The sequence below is a fragment of the Bufo gargarizans genome, chromosome 6 (assembly GCF_014858855.1).
Source record: "Bufo gargarizans isolate SCDJY-AF-19 chromosome 6, ASM1485885v1, whole genome shotgun sequence".
Taxonomy (NCBI): domain Eukaryota; kingdom Metazoa; phylum Chordata; class Amphibia; order Anura; family Bufonidae; genus Bufo; species Bufo gargarizans.
In genome coordinates, this window is record NC_058085.1 from 152,861,302 (window position 1) to 152,882,672 (window position 21,371).

Genomic DNA, 21,371 nt, shown 5'->3' on the forward strand with positions numbered 1-21,371 from the left:
CCTCAGTTAAAGGGGTTGTCCGGGTTCTGCGCTGAACCCAGACATACCCTTATTTTCACCCAGGCAGCCCCCCTAAGGCTAGCATCGGAGCATCTCATGCCCTGCGCTAAATCGCGCAGGTCAAGGTCTCTTTTGTTTTCAATAACACACTGCCGGGCGGAAACTTCCGCCCGGCAGTGTGTTCGGTGACGTCACCAGCTCTGATAGGCGGGCTTTAGCGCTGCCCTAGCCATTTAACTGGCTAGGGCAGCACTAAATCCCGCCCATCAGTGCCGGTGACGTCACCGGGCTTCATGGCAGCCCCATGGAGAGCCCCGGTACGTCACCAGATCTCCAAAAAATGCCTTTGCCCCGGACAACCCCTTTAACCCTCACGCGTTATATTCTAAATCTGCCTCTCTGCAGCAACCGCTAGGGGGAGCATCAGTGCATAGGAATTTATACAGTTACCATTGAACTAAACAGAATCTGTAAATGTCTCTAAACACTAAGCATCTCTGCAGGAAAATGCTGTAGATTTATGTCAAGAAGAATTTTAGCAGCAGCCCCCCTCACCATGGGCCTCATAGTAGTGGTATGGTCTGCTTCTATGGTAAGTACTCTGCTGGTAACTGCAGAGCCATAAGCATGGAGCTAGTATGGGGGCAAGTATGGAGTTGCACAGCCTCTGTAAGTCCTGTATGCATGGACATATTATCCTAGCAGTACCTCCATACATATGGTCCATACAACAGAAAAAAAAACTTTGTACGACATCTGGAGGTCATAGTGGGCTTTTGCACAGACTCTAGGAAACCCCTCTTGCAGCTCTGAAGCCATAATACATCTGTATGCATGAGGTCTAACTTTGAGGGGAAAAAAAGGTAAAAACTAACACATTGATTACCAAATATTGCAAAGATTTGACTATTGATCCTCAAGGTGGCCATACACTTTGGATTAACGTCATTCAAACCTGGTCAACTAATGTATATGAGGGTGTTTCCACTCCAGCAAATGTCAAGCTAAAGACGGATGGGGGCTTTGGGGCTTCCTTTGGCTCTCAGTGGAGATAAGCCACTGTCACAGGAGTCTGACAGCAGCTTTCTCCACTCTCCCCTTTCAGCACGCATGCACACTTGGCCAAACCGAGTTGTCGACCGCTATCTGAAATATGCGGCCATCTTTAGGAAGCATCATAGGCATTATATACTTTAAGTCTTAACCTTGCTTTTCAATCTTATTGTCATAATAGTTGTACAATTTATTTTTCCTCTTCTTTTTCTCAGTGTTGATCCACTGTTAACATGATGTATCGGGGAAGTCAGACTGTGGGCACATATGTGGAAAATCCCAAAATAAATGGAGAGGACATTGGACAAGATCGTGAAATGTCAGACGATGTATTTGACACTACTTATACTGAGAAGAAAGGTCCCAAACCTCCAAGAAAAATCGTTTGGAGAAATGTCATTCTGATGGCTTTGCTACATTTTGGAGCATTATATGGGCTCTCCTTTTTACCAGCTACGAAACCCGCTACTATCATTTGGGGTAAGACAGCCTTCTCTTCTACCTTTAACAGATAGATAATATCTAAGTTAGGGTTATTTTCCCTCACAAATGGCTATTCAATGAAACGACAAAGACTTTGTGTTACAGCAGAGTTATTGTCATGAGACCTTGTTCACTGCGAAACAGAAGCTAAGAACTATTAGAATAATATCATGATGCTTCTTTTCACAGAGGTTGCATGGCATTAGAAGAGGTCTGCTTTGCTTTCCAGAATCGGTACTCCAGCTCAAGGAACTGGCTTGCATTCCTAGCGCGAGCTATACAGCCAGGGTTGAAGGAAGATCCCACCTGTCCATTAAAAGGGTTGTCCGGGTTCAGAGCTGAACCCACAAAATATACCCCTCTTCCCCCTCTCAGCCCCTCTGACATGAGCATTGGAGCATTTAATTTTCTTTTTCTGAAGATCCGGTGACATACCAGGCTCTCCATGGGTAAAGCTAGGTGGAGGCTTCTGCCTAGCAGTGGGCCTGGTGGCGCCACCGGCACTAATGAGCGGGCTTTAGTGCTTCCCTAGCCTGTAAAAATATAAACAAAAAAGTCCTTTCTCTGCATGATACAGCGCTGGGCAAGTGAGAGCATCGGAGCATGAAATGCTCTGATGCCCATGGCAGAGCGGTTGAGTGAGGGAAGAATGGGTTATGTCCGGGTTCAGCTCTGAAACTGGACAAATCCTTTGATCATGCGGTGGTCCATGATCAAAAAGGGCTCCCCTGCGATCGGATCACCAAGTTGGGGAGGCAATTGACAGTCAGCCCTAAGATCCTATGAAGGACCCCAGGGCTGTCTGTTCAGCAAGTCTGCTGTGATACAGAGTATAATCTATTATCATACAGAAGTATGCAAATGCATTTTAAGTGTTAATTAAAGTTATGAAATGGTGATCCCATAATGAGATAAAACATTTTTTTCTAGGTGTTTAATACTAATGAACCCCCGCCAATTGGCTGTTTGAGGAGGCCACGGTGCTCATCTCCTTGCAGCTTACCAGGCAGAACACCATCCATTGGACAGTGGCAGTGCTTGGTATTGCATTGCAGCCCCATTTAGTTGAATGGGACTGAGCTGTGCCTAGGCCATGTGACAATGAAAATGATAAAACAGGCCTAGGAAGAGGCCGCAGCGCTCAGCGGGGTGCCACTTCCTCTTTAAACAGCTAATCGGCAGGGGGGTGACAGGAGTTGGACCCCCAATGATCAGAGAATAAGATAGGCCATCATTATGAACATATCGGTTAAAATAAGTTTTAAAAATAGTGTTTGACTCACATACTGTAAGCTACATACTTACCAACTTTTAGGTTGGAAAAATCAGGGCATTCAAAACCCCACACATGGAAATGCCCAGACACCGCCCGAAAAATACCTGGTTATGGGTGGGGTTATTGTTAGCCCTGCCCATTTTTGCCCGGGACAGCCCAAATTTGCCAAGACTTTGAATTTGGAAAAGTTTGAAACTATGAAGCTACTGTATGTAATGGACCTAATGGGCCATTATTTTTTTAACATGATACACTTACATTTTGTTAGTTTTCACCTTCGTTCACTCCAGTAGTGCTGCTCTCCCACAGTTGGCCAGTGCTGCTCTCCCACAGTTGTCTTCAGCTGCCAAGCGCACATGTAACAGGTCAGCCAGTTTCATAGGTACGAATCTGCTGACAGATGCCCTTTAAGGACTAGTTATCTGAGACATCTACTTTAATTAGAAGTGCTCTCCATGTGACTTGTCTGCTTTATTGAGCCTCAAGAAATTGTGGGTAAATGTAATTAGTGTTGACAGCAAACACATTATAGCTTGAGTTACAAGTCATATGATTTTTCTGTTATGCAGTTACTGCATTTGTGCAATATTTGTACATTCAGTCATTTCCTGTATGTCGGGTTTAGAGTAGTTAATAAGTAGAATGACAGGATATCAATATTAGAGATAGTAAACAATAATTTTACCCCTTAGTGAGCACGCACATTTTTTAAAAAATTGCATTCCAAGAGCTATAACTTTTTTGTTTTTTCATCATTGTACCTTTATGAGGCCTTATTTTTTGCAGGACAAGCTATAGTTTTTAATGCACTATTTTGGGTACATATAATTATTGATTAACACCAGCTATCTGTCTTAAACCCCCTTAGTTTACGGCAGTAAAAGGGCGTATTAGTGGCCAGTAAGGGGTTAACATAGATCCTACAGTAAAGTTAAAGGAGTTATCCCATGACTAACGTAAAAAATGAGAACCAGACATCATATAGTACACGACAACCCCTTTCTAACAAAGCTAGAACCAGCCCAGTACGTCTCATGGATCCAGAGATCTCCCCATTCATTGCTCTGCTAGATTTATATTAAGCTGACCGATCAAGGGGATTGTCTTTTCTGCTGCAGCTAAGGGGGTGTGTCCATGCTCTCCCTATCACAGCTCAGGAGGCAGTTAAAGGATGAGACTGAGCATGTGCGGCCTTCTCAGTGAGCAGGACAAGGAAATAAGAAAAAGAAAACCGCAGGTGGCGCTATACAGATACATTTTATTGAATAACAGCGGCTATGATACATTTTTTATCCCATGCAGTTACAAAAGTATTCAGATCCAGGTGCTGGTTTGTAGAATATTTTTCATGGGAAAACCCCTTTAAACATAAAAAATATTTAAACAATAGGTAATTTTCTAATGACACATTCCCTTTAAAGCAAATACTGTTAGCATGTCTTTATGAAAAGGTTATTGTCGTGGCATGGTTTCCACCAGTGAGAACCAGAAATAAAATATAAAAGGTGTGGAACAAAGGCATGTATACAGTCGTGGCCAAAAGTTTTGAAAATTACATAAATATTGGAAATTGGAAAAGTTGCTACTTAAGTTTTTATAATAGCAATTTGCATATACTCCAGAATGTTATGAAGAGTGATCAGATGAATTGCATAGTCCTTCTTTGCCATGAAAATTAACTTAATCCCAAAAAAAACTTTCCACTGCATTTCATTGCTGTCATTAAAAGACCTGCTGAGATCATTTCAGTAATCGTCTTGTTAACTCAGCTGATTGGGTTAAAATGGCAGACTTGACCTGTTAAAAGGAGGGTGATGCTTGAAATCATTGTTCTTCCATTGTTAACCATGGTGACCTGCAAAGAAACGCATGCAGCCATCATTGCGTTGCATAAAAATGGCTTCACAGGCAAGGATATCGTGGCTACTAAGATTGCACCTCAATCAACAATTTATAGGATCATCAAGAACTTCAAGGAAAGAGGTTCAATTCTTGTTAAGAAGGCTTCAGGGCGTCCAAGAAAGTCCAGAAGCGCCAGGATCGTCTCCTAAAGAGGATTCAGCTGCGGGATCGGAGTTCCACCAGTGCAGAGCTTGCTCAGGAATGGCAGCAGGCAGGTGTGAGCGCATCTGCGCGCACAGTGAGGCGAAGACTTTTGGAAGATGGCCTGGTGTCAAGAAGGGCAGCAAAGAAGCCACTTCTCTCCAAATAAAACACCAGGGACAGATTGATCTTCTGCAGAAAATATGGTGAATGGACTGCTGAGGACTGGGGCAAAGTCATATTCTCCGATGAAGCCTCTTTCCGATTGTTAGGGGCATCAGGAAAAAGGCTTATCCAGAGAAGAAAAGGTGAGCGCTACCATCAGTCCTGTGTCATGCCAACAGTAAAGCATTCTGAGACCATTCATGTGTGGGGTTGCTTCTCATCCAAGGGAGTGGGCTCACTAACAATTTTGCCCAAAAACACAGCCATGAATAAAGAATGGTACCAAAACAGCCTCCAACAGCAACTTCTTCCAACAATCCAACAACAGTTTGGTGAAGAACAATGCATTTTCCAGCACGATGGAGCACCGTGCCATAAGGCAAAAGTGATAACTAAGTGGGTCGGGGACCAAAACGTTGACATTTTGGGTCCATGGCCTGGAAACTCCCCACATCTTAATCCCATTGAGAACTTGTGGTCAATCCTCAAGAGGAGGGTGGACAAACAAAAACCCACTAATTCTGACAAACTCCAAGAAGTGATTATGAAAGAATGGGTTGCTATCAGTCAGGAATTGGCCCAGAAGTTGATTGAGAGCATGCCCAGTCGAATTGCAGAGGTCCTGAAAAAGAAGGGCCAACACTGCAAATACTGACTCTTTGCATAAATGTCATGTAATTGTCGATAAAAGCCTTTGAAACGTATGAAGTGCATGTAATTATATTTCACTACATCACAGAAACAACTGAAACAAAGATCTAAAAGCAATTTAGCAGCAAACTTTGTGAAAACGAATATATTTGTGTAATTCTCAAAACTTTTGGCCACGACTGTACTATAGATATAACCAACAGGTTCCAGGTCAGCCCCAGCGGTGTGGACCAGGCTTCCCGTGTACTCCATGTTATCAACCCAAGTAGGTCTCATCTCTCTTCAGTCCTGCAAAGGATGGAAATGAAGGGAGCACAGTCCCAGACAGTCCCAAAATGGAGGGTATATGAGTGTCTACCAGTACAAGGTAGAGCAAATGTTGAGCTGTGTTCTTCTATGTATGACCATTTTGTTCTATCCATGGCACACAAATCACCCATACTGTGGAAATATAGAATTATTCCAGAGCCCTTATAAAAGTATATTACTGCTACAAGCCGGTAAAAGATTCTGTAAAGTAGTCTATGAAAGACCTTATAGACTGGAGTTTATTAAAGCCGTAGAAAATGTAGCAAATGGTTACAAGGTTATAAGGTCACTGTCCATAAAGAACTGGTGGAATGCATTTTCCTGGTATCTCCATTGTTCGGTGCATTATCCTGCTAATTTGATCATTCAGCCTGTCCTGATGTAATGAGAAAGCAGTGAACTGTCAGCAGTCTGAATAATGGATGGCCAAAATATCTTTATTCTTCTGTGTTCTCGTGTTCGTACAACGTCGAGGTGGGTTTGTTGTCTCCTTTGTAATGTGAAGAAAGTGATGCTTCTGTAGGTTTCCTGATATTCTTTAAAGTGAACCTGTCACTTTGAACATGGAGTCTGAGCTACAGGCAGCATGTTATGATATACAGTCTTATGGCCAAAGATTAAAGGGATTCTGTCACCAAGTTTTGGGCTATAGAAATGCGGACATGCACGGCTAGATCGCCGCTAGCATGTCCGCAATATACTTGTATGTGTCCAAGGGGCTATACGAACCTTGGGCTCCTTCACAGGCGGGCGTTCGTATAGCCCCTTGGACACCTACAAGACTAGTTTCCGTATCTCTAAAATCCTTTTTTAAAGAAAATAAAAGCACACAGCCCTATAGGACACGTATATTGCGGACATGCTAGCGGCGATCTAGCAGTGCATGTCCGCATCTCTATAGCCCAAAACTTGGTGACAGAATCCCTTTAAGTAAAACTTGTAATTTATACTTTTATACTTGTGCCCATTCTGAGCTCTGAAGTCAAGTGGGCGGAGCCATTAGTGATTGACAGCCGCCTCTCTATGACTGTGTATACACAGGTATCTGTCAATCACTGATAAGACCACCTCCTGGACTTTAGTAGGAATTAAACTCTTTTTAGACAGATTTTTGGCACAAACACATTAGTAATCTGGCCAATGTATCCATCTCTGTGTTCTTGGCAGTAATTCATCTCATTGTTCCCACAGCCTTGGTGTGTTTCATGCTGAGTGCCCTGGGAGTGACCGCTGGTGCCCATCGCCTCTGGAGTCATCGATCCTTTAAAGCCAAGCTGCCTCTAAGGATATTTTTGGCTGTTGTAAATACTATGGCTTTTCAGGTAATGTTTTCTTGATTTCATTTTTTATTTTTTTAAATCTTGAAGGAAGACATACACTTATAGGATCACATATCCTTCTGAAGAACCCTACATTCCCAAACAAGTAAATTATTCTTTTTACTAGAGATTATTGTACATCAGCTTTATGGTAGACTCCTTCTAAGTTAAAGGGGTTATCCCATGACTAATGTAAAAAATGAAAAATCGGACATCATATAGTACATGACAATCTCTTTCTAAAAATGCTAGAACCAGCCCTGTACCTCGCATGGATCCACAGATCTCCCTATTCATTGCTCTGCTAGATTTTTATCAAGCTAACAGCTCAAGGGGAGTGTCTTTTCTGCTGCAGCTAAGGGGGCGTGTCCATGCTGACCCTATCACAGCTCAGGAGGCAGCTGAAGGATGAAACTGAGCATGTGCGGCCTTCTCAGTGAGCAGGTCAAAGAAATAGGAATCAAACAGCAGTTGGCGCTATACAGACATATCTTATTGTATAACTCAGTGGCTTTGCAAAATGTTTAATTACATGCAATTACAAAAGTATTCAGATCCAGGAGCTGGTTTGAAAACTGTAGAATATTTTCATGGGACAATCCCTTTAATACTCTCACCGGTGGTAACCATCAGATGTTTGCTGGATAACGCTGCAAATTTCAACAGCGTATAATAATATATGGAAATAGTCAACTGTATCCTGCTGGGTGTAGGACAGATTGTATTTGAAACCATTCGATTTTATGACTACACCTTAGACACCTAGCAACCATTTATTTTACTCCCGTCATAGAAATAAATTGCAATTTAAACCTAGCCAAATGGTGTGGGTATTAGAGTGGTGTTCCAGTTTTACTAAGAACATTTTTCAATGGAAAGTTTAATGAGTTATTCCTATCTAAAGAATTTATGGCATATCAAGAAGAGAAATGTCTGGTTGCAGATCGGCTAATGCTCTGGCTTCTCTTCTGCCAATAAAGATGGCCTCACTTCTTCTTAGACAATCTGATATACACTGTCTGGCCCTGCTCTTGGATTGCCCAGCAATTATCACCTGATTAGGCTACCTAATTGGGCTACCAAATCATAGTGTACATCAGGTCGTCTCAGAAGTGGTGCGGCCATCTTGAATGGCAGAATAGGAGTCTGGGAATTGGCAGATCAGCAGCTAAAAAGACAAATAGGAGTTCACCATGTAAATTGTTACTTTCATTCCCCAGTTAATGTGATTTCTTTTCTTGAACCGCGGGGAAATCGCTTTAATAAAGGAACCCTAAACCCCCCCCCAAACACCCACACACCGTTTATGACCCCCAGCTAATAGCAAGAGCAGAATATGGCTAATATAGAGCATCATTCGCTCTGGAGGACTTGAAATGTCCTAACATTAGAGCGACTACCCATTGGTTTTGACATGTAATGCTTCATTGGGCCCTGCAGTGGTCCAAAGCCATCAATTACTGGGGGCACTCAGCTTATTAGTGGAGAATCCTTTTAACAAAAAGAGAGAGAGTTCAATGCTGCCCTCCCCATTTACACCACACAACCTATTGCAACTGTTCAGCTTATTAAAGAAGTAAACAACTTAGTTATAAATAATAACTTTCTAGAAGATAATGAAAACCATAATTTAACTTTCATAATACATATAATTTAGTTGTTGTTCTTTCTATTTTAGCCCTAGGTGTCTTATCAAGGGACATGGCTTAGTAGATTAAAAGGTTGTGTGTAATTGGCAGCTGGCATCTCCAATAACATATATATGCCATTCGTTCGCATTACATTAAAAATGTACGGTACCTTAATTTTGAGAGTAACTTTTGTTAGGTTGACGGTTTTTAGGCTTAAGTTACTCGAACGACTGGAATCAATCTTGTTGTTTCAGAAATTCACTTTTCCATTTGTTGGAAAATTCTACAGTGTATGAGAACAGGTGGGGTAAAAGCGATTGCATTAACGGTTGCTTGGTCACCCCCCTTCCACACCAGTCATTTAAAAATTAAAATAACAGAAATTAGCTTCAAACGATTAGTGTATCATTGTTTACATTTGCGCCCTTCCTGGAATGACTCTGACACTCATAAAGATCTCATCTAGGCCCCATCCTACATTTTATTTGGTTTTGACAATAGGCATTGAAGGTGGTAAGCCAATAAGGAACGATGGTGTGAGGCGGGGAAGGGGTCAAATACAGGTGGTCAGAGGTGATTGGCCTACTTAAGAACAGAAAAATCTTTAAATAAATGGACTGGAAATACCACCAACTGAGACCTACTATACAAGGGTCTTGTAAATATCCAAAACTTTGTTTGCTAAAATTGCACCTAAATGTTTTGAAACAGCAAAAATCTCAAAACTAATCTAAAAAGCATATGGCTGAATTTGCTGTAGTTAATTTGTATTTCTTTCCATTGTTCTAGAACGACATATATGAATGGGCCAGAGACCACCGTGCCCATCATAAGTATTCAGAAACTGATGCAGACCCTCATAATGCAAAGAGAGGTTTCTTCTTTGCTCACATTGGTTGGCTGCTGATGAAGAAACACCCAGATGTAATAGAAAAGGGCAGCAAGCTTGATTTAAGTGATCTTTATGCAGATGAGGTGGTGATGTTCCAGAGGAGGTAAGATTTCTGATCCCAGCAGAGACATGGTTGCTTTGTGTCAATAATGCATGCTCTATAACATGGTATTGAACCACATGGCCGGTCTGTATCCACCTGAATAATACATTTTTCCATCTGATTAGGGCCTAAAGGGTCTTGCAGTGTATCACTGCCTAAATGTACAGTTAAAAGGAAATCTTTATTAGGAAATGTATTAAAATTACTAGGCTCATATGCCCTTACTAGGACTAGGCAGAATAGGAGAAGCACCAATGTGGAGCTGTGTGAGAAGATATCCACAGTCCCGCTGGCACTACAAATGGTCAGAGCAGTAGGTATGCTGATAGATTGTCGCAATACCTATGTACCTTGCGGTACTGCTGTATCTCTGCCCTAAACCACTTCCCAAAGGAGAATTAGTAGTAATTGAAAAACTGACTGGACTTTTGTACGTCCACAAGTGAGTACTACTAATACTATCAGTGTCAGACGCTCCTTGTATAACCTGGGTAGAATCACCAGGTCCCACAGCAAGATAGCCGTTTAGACACTACAACTCTATGTCAGGTTGAGGCTTTTGAACAGATATTAGCCCCCTTGGCCTGACTAGAGATGTGCCAGGAGCATCAGGGAGAGAAGTAAGACATTATTATGCCTGGCTAATAGACTATCACTCCCTGCACTACTTAGCAGCCGCAGCAATCAGTGTCAGATTCAAATGCCCTACATGCACTCTACGCGTTTCTGTGCCCCTATCAGCGGGACACTTTATCAGGAGCACCAGGCAAAACGAGAGGAGTCATTTTCTGACAATCGCTGAATTATCATGGAGTCAAGCGTTAGCGGCGCTATGATGGCACATCTCTAGTCAGGCCAATGGGGCTAATATCTGTTCAAAGCCTCAACCTGACAGAGTTGTAGTAATATGCTCAAAAAGGGCAAAGTGTAGGTCCTGCCAGGAGGTGGATCGCGACAGCTAGACATGAGCTGAAGTGATCTATAATAGCATAGAAGGCGTATTATAGCATGCCTAGAAAAGAGATTGACTGGGATGGGGGGGGGGTCAAAAGCATGATATGCTACTGGATGAAAATGAGAACTAAAAATAAGAATTAAGAGTGGTATGTAATAAAGCATGAGGTGGTTATGAACATGCAATGATGATGATACCTTTGAAAGGAAATGCGTAATGAGCAACAATAATAAATAATAAAAATGCTAAAAAAAAAACTATATAACGATATAACTGAAGCTTAAGAAACAGTAATGTGTCAATGGGTGAATGATGCGTTTGATATGAAAAGGTGGGTATAAGTATATATGAAATGTTTATTTTATATGAAAGATATATATGAACGAATGCATGTGCAAAGAGGGGGGGAGGGGGCAGCTTGGTGTGGATGAAATGGGAGGGGGGGGAGGATGTAAATGATGTAGCTAGTATTGCTAATAATAAAAAATTGGGGCGATAGCTAAAAGATTGATCTCAAATGCTTTGTTAAGGCCGTGTGGGTTCAGGCAGTTCAATTTGTATATCCAGAACATTTCCCGTCTTCTCAATGTCTGGATGATATTGTAACCGTTGGTTCTGACTTGCTCTATGGGGGTTACAATAAACCTGGAAAAGAAGCCTTGGTGGTGAATTGTAGCATGTCTGGAGACGCTGTGTTGTATGAATTTCTTTTTTACGTTTTTACGTTTTTTTACGGGTTCAGTGGTTCTGGATGGGTCGTTGAGTGGAGGGTTAGTGGCTGTGTGTTCCTTAAGCCAAAATTTGATATTATCGGTACTGAAATCTGTCCCCTCTCTTGATAATTTGCCTGCTTTTTAGTTTAGAGTTTCTTTTTCGTGTGCAATGGCCCGTGTTGTTACTAGCTGCTCGTATTTGATAAAAGAATGGTGTGCCCTGTGTGCTAGAATGTGATTATGGTATTCCGGAATTTGGTCCCTAGATCCAAAGCTACTGCCTTTGGGTGGGTTAGGTGGCAGGGCCTCACTACACACTACACTTTGGCACTTGCATATACTACTGGTGGATTTTCCTGTCGGGTTGCCCAGACATGATGGTATATCGTAGGCAGGATCACATTATTACCATCTATTGTAGAGCTGTGTTGGGTGTAGTGAGACCCGTCCTCTCACACCTCCAGGCAGCGTTGCAAGTGGTGGCAACCAGTTCTAGGACAGGTTTCTGGTGGTCATATTAAATAATTCCCGGAGAACCCCTTTAAATAACAATAATGCTTATGAAAATTGATAAAATTCTGGGTTCTCACTCCCCTTTTCTTAATTGTAAATCCCCACCTATCACTTGGTTTAACGTGATGGACATGTCTTCTTTCAACCGTGCTATGTAACTATGTTACCGACATTTCACATCAAACCTGATGTACCACATAGGTCAACACTGTTGTACACTTAGGACTTTAATTTTGTTTTTGTTCGTCCCATCAGGCATTACAAGAAATTGATCTTGGTGATGTGCTTCATATTTCCCACTGTGGTTCCTTGGTATTTCTGGAACGAATCACTGTATACGGCGTTCTATGTACCCGGTCTCCTGCGTTACACATTAGTACTAAATGCAACATGGCTGGTGAACAGTGCAGCACATATGTATGGAAACCGACCATATGACAAGAATATCAACCCAAGAGAAAACAAATTTGTCGCAATAGGAGCATTTGGTAAGTTCTCAATGTCTGTTTTAGATGGTGTATTTTTAGTGCATAAAGATAGCATATCTTTTATCAGAAGTGCTTATATGTTCTGATATAAAGCTTATTGTACCTGATAAAATACAATCTACAGTAACTACCCCTGTATAAAGGAGGGACAAATACCTACTCTGATTTATGAAGCTGTAAAGCGACTGAAGCAACTTTCTAAAAGCCCCTTTACATGTGCCGATGAATGTTTGTACGTGCGTTCGCAATCCTTGCCCTATGTCAGGGCTTGACAAATTTCCTTGGAATCTAGGAGCCAGCTAAAAAAGTTAGGAGCCCTTTTTTTTTTTACCTTATAAAGCCTTATTTTCAGCGACAAAAATAACACCTCTTAAATTAACATATAAACAAGTCTAGAACCAAACAACATGGACATTGTTTATTATCAGTGTACTGCGACGTCACTGTGTGTATAATCCCTGCTCTGTAACGTCACTATGTGTATAATCCCTGCGCTGTGACGTCACTGTGTGTATAATCCCTGCGCTGTGACGTCACTGTGTGTATAATCCCTGCGCTGTGACGTCACTGTGTGTATAATCCCTGCGCTGTGACGTCACTGTGTGTATAATCCCTGCGCTGTGACGTCACTGTGTGTATAATCCCTGCGCTGTGACGTCACTGTGTGTATAATCCCTGCGCTGTGACGTCACTGTGTGTATAATCCCTGCACTGCAGCTGACTGAACTGAGATCCCTTCCCCAGGATGTTTGGTCCGGGCTCATTCATCTCATAGAACTGCAGCTATGAAATCCACAGCGTATTGCAGCAAATACCAGCAAAATGGATAAGATTTTACCAAAAATCCTCACACTTCATAAAATCCACACGGAAATGAACGTACTGTGCACATTTCAAATCCTCACTGTGGTAATATAGGATTTCACCATGTGTAACTGATCGTGGCTGAATTCCACACGCTACATGTAGAGTTTGATAAAAATCCACAACAGGTAATCCTCTGTGGAAAATATTTCCATCGGAATTACCCTAGGAATACTGAGGGGGCCTGTCAGCTCTCTCATGGATTGTCACCAAGCTTTCCTGGTCTCCTAGTCCTGAGGAGAATATATCTCAGTATGGGAACATATAGAGAAGTTATCAGATGATTTAGCCATTCAGGAGTCTTATGGCAGCTCCTAGGAGAACTGTGTGGTAGAAGTCTGTCACCCAGCTTTCCTGAGGAGAATATATCTCAGTACGGGAACATATAGAGAAGTCATCAGATGATTTGGCCATTCAGTAGTCTTAGTTCTCATAGGAGCTGCAACCCGGCTTTCCAAGACTCCTGAATGGGTAAATCATATGATAACGTATCTAAATGTTCCTATACTGAGATATATTCTCTTCAGGAGACCAGGAAAGCTGGGTGACAGACAGCCTGTATACCACACAGCTCTCCTAGGAGCTGCCACCCGGCTTTCTGTGTGGTATACAGGCTGTCACCCAGCTTTCCTAGAAAGGGATAGAACTAAGAAATGGCCACATGGTAACTTCAGGAATGGCCACAATATCCAGTCCCCATCACTCTTATAGCTTTTATTGTGTCAAAAAATGATTTTATAGATATGTAAATGAACCTTAGATGAGTCCTGTCTCCTTCATGCTTGAGAGAGAAGTCCAGTGTTCTCTGACTCTGAGCCCAGCCACGGCCACTGTGAAGGAGACTAGCACTGCCCTGCGTCCTCCGAATCTCCTTCTTGCTCCCCGATGTCACAAAGCTAGAGCGCCGCAATCTCGCGATACGCGAGCTAGCGCATGCGCAGTTCGTTCTCTGAGGCTGATGCCAGCACAGAGAAGGAACACTATGCCAACACTGCGTATGTGCTAGTTCGCGCATTGCAAGATTACGGCACTCTAGCTTTGTGACGTCGAGGAGCAAGGAGGAGATTCGGAGTATGCGGGGCGGTGCTGGGCTCCTTAACAGTGGGCGTGGCTGGACTCCGGAAACGTTAGTAGCTTCATTTTCATGTGTATATATAAAATCGTTTTTTTTACACAATAAAAGCACACAGAACTATGGGGATTGGATATTGCGGATGTGCTAGCGGCCATCTAGCAGCCCATGTCCTCAGCTCTATACCCAAAATCCAGGTGACAGGTTCCCTTTAAGCTGGCCATATACACTCAAGCCAAGGGTGCATGTATATGGGGGTTATGAGGAATAGCTGTTGGTTGAACAAATGTTATTTTGTGATCTTGTCATATAACCACAGACACAATGCCTTCTGTGTCATAATTGGGGCCTGGATGTAGCATGAGTTGTGTTACTGGTTTACAGGGGTATTATGACTAAGTACATTTATGGCATAACAGCCATCAATGAGATTTCAATGAGAATTATATCTTTCCTCATTTCACCTGTGGTGGTGCGGCAGGAGCATTGAACACTTCAGACTACATCTGATAGCTGGGGGTCCCATCAGTAGGACTCTGTTAATTAGCTTTTTGACTTGGGACTAAAGCCGTCAACCCCTTTAACTATATAACACGACTAGTTACCATTTCCTGTTGTGTTACTTGCTAATTTGTGTTATCCTTTTCCAGGTGAAGGCTTTCATAATTACCATCACACTTTCCCCTATGACTATACCAGCAGTGAATTTGGAATCCGGTACAACCTCACCACATGCTTTATAAATTTGATGTGCTTTTTGGGCCTCGCCAGTGACTGCAAGAAAGCATCAAAAGAAACCGTAATTGCTCGCCAACAACGCACCGGAGATGGAAGCCACAGGAGTGGCTGATAACAATAACCATAATATATATTAGAATACCCTTTTCTAATATATTTAACAAATCAAAAAGTATAGAGCAAGGTTAAATATTATTACTTTAACATCACCCAACACGGTGTTCTTTTAATTGATACTCTTTTGATTAAAGTAATTATATCTTTACCTTGAGTTTTCATCTCTTCCATTTGCTTTTTTTTCCAGAGTAATAACCCTATTGTACGCTTTTGTATGTTAGATGGGGTTATTTTTTTTTTTGTATTTATGTGCTGTGACGTTGTTTTATTTTCTTCTCCAATTTACCTTTTTTGCCACCTACGGCTGGTGCATGTTCTTGTCCGATCTGTACCTACTGTACATTTTTTTTCCTTAAGCACTGACCACAACTCCAGCTCGCTCCTCAGTTTTTATTGACTGCTCTCAGGCTTTCTGCAAAAAGAATGAAATCCAATAAGAGGAACACTTACAAGTGCCATTTTAACAATTTGTACATAAGGGATAAAAGCTAAATGCTTTTTGTATCTATTTCATTTACTCTTGTACAGAGTGATTTTCAGACAGTTTCCTTGCTGTCTTGCTATTTAAGCTACTTACTACCCCCCCCACCACCACCACCACCACCAGATCCTTGTCGGATGCAGTGGTGGGGTGCGGAAATTAGGACACAGTATATGCTTCATTTGAGTTGTGGCAGTATGCATAATAATGTTTGCTTAGACTCTTAGTCTTGCATAAACACCTTGAAACTTGTAACTAAAATGGAATTGGTAGGGGAATTATATATATATATACACACATTTCCATTGGCTTCCTCAGTAGAACTATTACCTTTATCTTGTGGCTATTACAGGACTGTACGTTTATCTTATAGTTACTATAGGGCTGCTACATGCTAACCCATGGAAATGTTCTCTCTCTCTCTAACAGTCTAGCATTGTAGACCCCAACTTGTTGCCTTTCTGCCATAACAATATCTATTAGGTAGGCATGATGAATTAACATTGATAAAAAGCCTTGAGTAACCAACCTTGATGTAATGTGTATTGTGTTAGCTTGGCATCACTAGTATGAGGCTCAGGAATAAAAGAGCATGTTAGATTTGAATTCCATTTCATTACGTGCTGGGTTGAAATGTTGACATGGTTGATTGGTTATATAGCTTGACGTCTTGGTCCCGATAGGCGCTGCAATCTAGATTAGCTTGTTTTGGGTAGTGTGTACTGGGGCATGGCTTTAGTCACCCTCTTTTTGTAGATTATGAGATTTCTTTAGCTATTTGTATGGCATATTTATGACTTAATCTGAAATAATTGCTAGTAGCACTTGTAGCACTTCTGACTTCCTTCTAGACGTTTAAACGTAAATCTTAATTGTACCTTATATGAACAAAAAGCACTTAAAACAAATTGCGCCAAAATCGGATTTTTTTTCCCTCTTATGTTTGTGCCATGCCATAAACATAAAGGAATACATTCTCTATGTGCCAACATAAGAATGTTGCGCAGACGTGATTATCGGCTATTAGGCCATTGTTGAACCAGGTTCCTTGTGCGGACATAAGAATGCAGTTGCATCGCTCACAGCGATATTCTGATTTTTAAGCATTCTTATCAAGTCAGTAAAAAATGTTATCCATTCTAAAAAAAGGGATGTAGACTGAACATGAATGTTCAGAACCAAAACCTATAAATCCCATTATTCACATAGTTTTAAAACTTTGTGAAACTTTAATGTATCTGCTGTCCTCTAACAAGAAGATGTAGAAGGACAAATTGATATAACTTTAGTTTGCTTTTTGAACAGTTCCTTTTAGTAAAAGATATCCTTTTATGTTACTGTAAGCTGATCAAAAGCTGTCCTGCTGTTGGGACCCTAATTATCAGATACAATCTATGTGAGGACTGGGCATCAAGTTTATAACCCCCCTGCAGCACCCCCACAGGGTAAAATAAGAATTACAGTGTCTGTTGAAATCAAGGTGCTGCCCATGTAATGGAGGGATGTACCGAGTCCTCCATAGTAAGAGACTGTATCTTTTTTTTTGTTAGTTTTTTTCCTTCCTGGCTAATAGATGTAGGTCTGAAATGGTACTGCTTCTATTAATTCATACTTTCCTAATAAGAGATTTAAAATGGGTTCTCTAAATAAGTCAGCCAGTATAATAATAAAAGTGAGGCTAGTTTCCACTCCATAAAGTCGTGTTTTCTTTATATTACTATCAAACTGTGTTCTCTATTGTTATGTTTGACAACCAATAATGTTATATTAAGTATTGAATGTTTAGTAGCCAATTACTGTATGTACATTTAAGTTGAATTTTGTAAATTATAATACGCTCTGATTATTCTAAAGGACTACGGGCTTAAAACAATAGTGCCGTGTGATAATGTCATTGTCATAATTGTGCATACTTATATCCAACTCATAGTAGGTTTTTGTCTGTATGCACGGCTAGATGTTGTTTGTGGTTGGCTTGATAGCTTAAAGCCTAATATAAGCATGCACTTCCTCGGTGCAGAATATTAGCTGTTGGCCATTTAAAGAGCACCAATCCTTATAGGGATGATTAAACATAAACTGGTGCTGTACATGAAGAGACTTGGTTAAAAGGAATCTGTCACAAGATAGATCAGTATCAATCCATCTTACATTCCAGATACGTGCTGAACGCTACTTTGTATAGCCCTTGGTCCCATCATCATAGCTGCAGCCAACTTGAAGAAATACGTGTTTTTATTTTACGTTAATTAACCTCTGGGTGCAACAAGAGCAGTGCTATTGCACCCAGAGGCTCACCTCCCTTTCTCCTATGCCGCGACCCCACTGCTGAGACTGAGTGAAAACATCCTTGTACATTATGTACTCAGAACACGCTCCCAGGAGACTTCAGGGCAAGCTGTGAATATTTTTTTACTGCCTGGTCTGTAAGTCTTAGCAGTGAGGAGACAGGGAGTGGAGCCCCTGAGTGCAACAGTAACACCCTTCTTGCACCCAGAAGCTGATTAACATGAAATAAAAATGCATATTTCTCCAGATTTGCAGCAGCTATGAAGATGAGTACAAAGTTGGAATGTAAGTTGGATTGATACTAATCTATCTCGAGACAGATTTCAATGGCTTTTGTATTTTATGAAAAAAAAATCTCCAAACGTGAAGAATTTTACCAAATATCTTGGCCTTACACTAAGTTTGTTCAAATGGAAATTGGAGGTATTGGTTATATACCAACTGCATTTTCCTATTGGCTCCTTTGGATATATTTTATGTATTTGAACAGAAGCACTTAGATATAAAGCACCTAAAACAATGTTATCAATGTAAATGTCTTAAAATAAATGCCCACCTGGAAATATAAACTCCAACTACCTCCCCCTTTAGTGGAATAATGTATAGTAATAAAACACCTTCTACAAGTGCAACTCATCTTGTGATGGCAGTCCTTTCCTCAAAATGTCTGGATGTCATCTTCAAAAGTATCAACATGACACCAGATGTACAGTGTTAAATATTATAAAATAATATAGAACAGGGTAAATGAATGGGTGTTAATTGGTCATCTTGAATTCGGTTTTAGTATTACACAGTGGAGCTGGAAGAATGAATGTTCTCCATCTAAATTCGTTTTTCGAAAACTCTGATTAACATCACAGTTTGAGGCAAGGTTTAACTTGGTGTCAATTGTATATGTATATGTATCACAGAGACAGAGGAGAGGTGGTAATTCCAGGTTGGTCTTAGTTTTATAGGTAGTGAGACTCTTTACAGAGGTTTGATCTCCACAGAGAGATCATTATTAGCAAACAAGAAAGATGAAATGTAGTTAAATCATGAAAATGGGATAGAGGCACCAAGATCCCATTGTAGTAGGCATCTAGGAATGTGGTAGTGTCAAGCAGCATCAGAAAGGGGGCTAAGGTTCATGCTAAGCTGCCACCTCCCTTGTCTGTAGCCACCACATGGTCAATTCAACTTCTAACTGAAGACACATCAAACACTCTGGTTGCTAGGGACACATTGGAGAACAATTGCCTTTTTAATAGGTTTCCAAGCCCTTTTAACCAGCCTTAGATTCCTTTGGTCTTCAGCTCAGTAAAATTGCCACTGAGAAGACAGTCTTTCTTCTCTTTATTTCTTCCATATTATTGATAAAATTAGTTGGAAAGACCTTTGAAGGTTAGCTGTGGAAATTATACAAAGCTCAGCAAACAAGGGTTCATGTTTTTTTTTTTTTTTTCTCTAGCTGTCCTCAATTGTTGTACAATGTTACATACACATGATAAAAAAGGACCTTTTGTGAGATGAACCAAAATGTCCTGTTGGACAAGTGTAATGGATATTTCCATAAAATGCCAGTCTCTGTGTTGTTTCCTTGACTTGAATTTAGAGCAAAACATAGGCCTAATTAGCATATTGTCCTCCGCTATGGTGTGGCACTACACTTGAAGTAAAATGGTACAGGGTACACATCAAGACATTCTGTGAATAAAACTATGGCTCGCTACTTTGAATGATTTCTATATTCTACATCATTTTATTTTGTGTTTGAGGTGCCTTCTCTGCAATGCCACATTTTGTTTTCTTTGGTGATACATAGAGCTAGGGTAGATACGATGCAAGACTGGTGGTGTGTATGTGTTGTTTGTTGGCTTTACTGTTGTGTTTCTTGGCTCCTCTGCTGGTAGGATTTTCCTATGCCTCTTTTTTGGTTGTGGTATTCAGAATATAGTTTAGCTCTTAAGTCAAGCCCAATAATATTTAAAACAAAAGTTGGTGATATAAGAATTGGGTTCTCGTGACTTGACACTGTGGCAACACTAACCCTGAGATATTCACTTGTACTTAGTATATCATGCTTTCTGGTCCAAATAGGCTGTGCTGGATTTCTACTTTGGGCTTTGGAATTCTGGTTTGTTTGGTTTTTAAGCCCAGCAGTATACTCAAAAACATTTGTCCGAGTTCTGAAAAAAAAATAGCACTGTAAATCTGATGGACAGCAATATATAACTAAGCTAAGCAAATTTTAGGCTTCTGGCAAAGCCAGAATGCAGAGAGATTCAGCAGCCTGTTACCTGCCGAAACAGTCTGCCAGATCCCAAAACGCTAGTGTCCAACTGACCTTAGTATATTAGTGATATATGGGTTCATTTATCAAACTGGTGTCAATTAGAACTGGCTTAGTTGCCCATAGCAACTAATCAGATGCCACCATTCGATTTGGAAAATTTTGGAAGAATTTTTTCTATGGGCAACTAAGTCAGTTCTACTTTACACCAGTTTGATAAATGACCCCAATAGTCTTCAAAACTGGAAAATAACATATATATATATATAAATATCCTACATTTGTACCAAGAATGGGAAGCCAATTAATAAAATAAGGACTTTGAGGGACTTTATAGAGAGTAATGGACATATTTCTTTAAACATAGAGAGTCTTTCAAAGCAAATGCTTTTCATACATGCGTAGAAAAAAACATTTGTGTCATTTCAGTATAGTATGTCGTCTTGTGATTTTGTTGGAAAAACAACTGTGCGTCTTTGTCTAGATTTCTTGGTTTGGGAATATCCAGTTAAATCCAGGCTTTTGGGGACTAATGTTAAGAAATCACAAACTTCAAAGAGATATAAACTAAGGGATCAACATTGAACACCCTAATGAAAGTGACATTGAATTGTGAAGCTGTTTGTATACTGTTCCAACAAAAGTGTTTAAATGTGCAACAAAAGATAATGTTTTCTATTAATAAAAACCTGGTAAAACAATCTTTGTGCCTGTCTCCCATCATTTCACGATTAAATATTCAGTATATTATGCTGCACTGTATGAATGATATATTGTAGGTGTATACAATATGGTCTCCAGAAGATATCCACATTAAAGAGATTGTCCCATCTCAACACATTTATCGTATATTTCTAGATATGCTATGAATGTCAGCCAGGTGTGAGTTTCACCTCTAGGACCCACTTCTGTTTTCAGGATGGGGCCCCTGAAGCGAAGGG

At 40.7% G+C, this 21,371-nt stretch overlaps 1 protein-coding gene across 2 annotated transcripts in view; it reads left to right on the plus strand.

Annotated features, from left to right (window-relative positions):
- The window catches only part of LOC122942482 (acyl-CoA desaturase-like), a 63,374-nt gene extending 42,243 nt beyond the window's left edge, over positions 1-21,131 (plus strand). For both annotated transcript variants that reach the window (XM_044300132.1, XM_044300134.1), the window contains exons 2-6: positions 1,269-1,533; positions 7,172-7,302; positions 9,720-9,925; positions 12,362-12,594; positions 15,181-21,131. In XM_044300132.1, coding sequence (XP_044156067.1) covers positions 1,287-1,533; positions 7,172-7,302; positions 9,720-9,925; positions 12,362-12,594; positions 15,181-15,380 — 1,017 coding nt within the window. In that variant the 5' untranslated portion in view covers positions 1,269-1,286 and the 3' untranslated portion in view covers positions 15,381-21,131. The remainder of the gene's footprint in view (positions 1-1,268; positions 1,534-7,171; positions 7,303-9,719; positions 9,926-12,361; positions 12,595-15,180) is intronic.
- Positions 21,132-21,371: the final 240 nt, after the last annotated feature.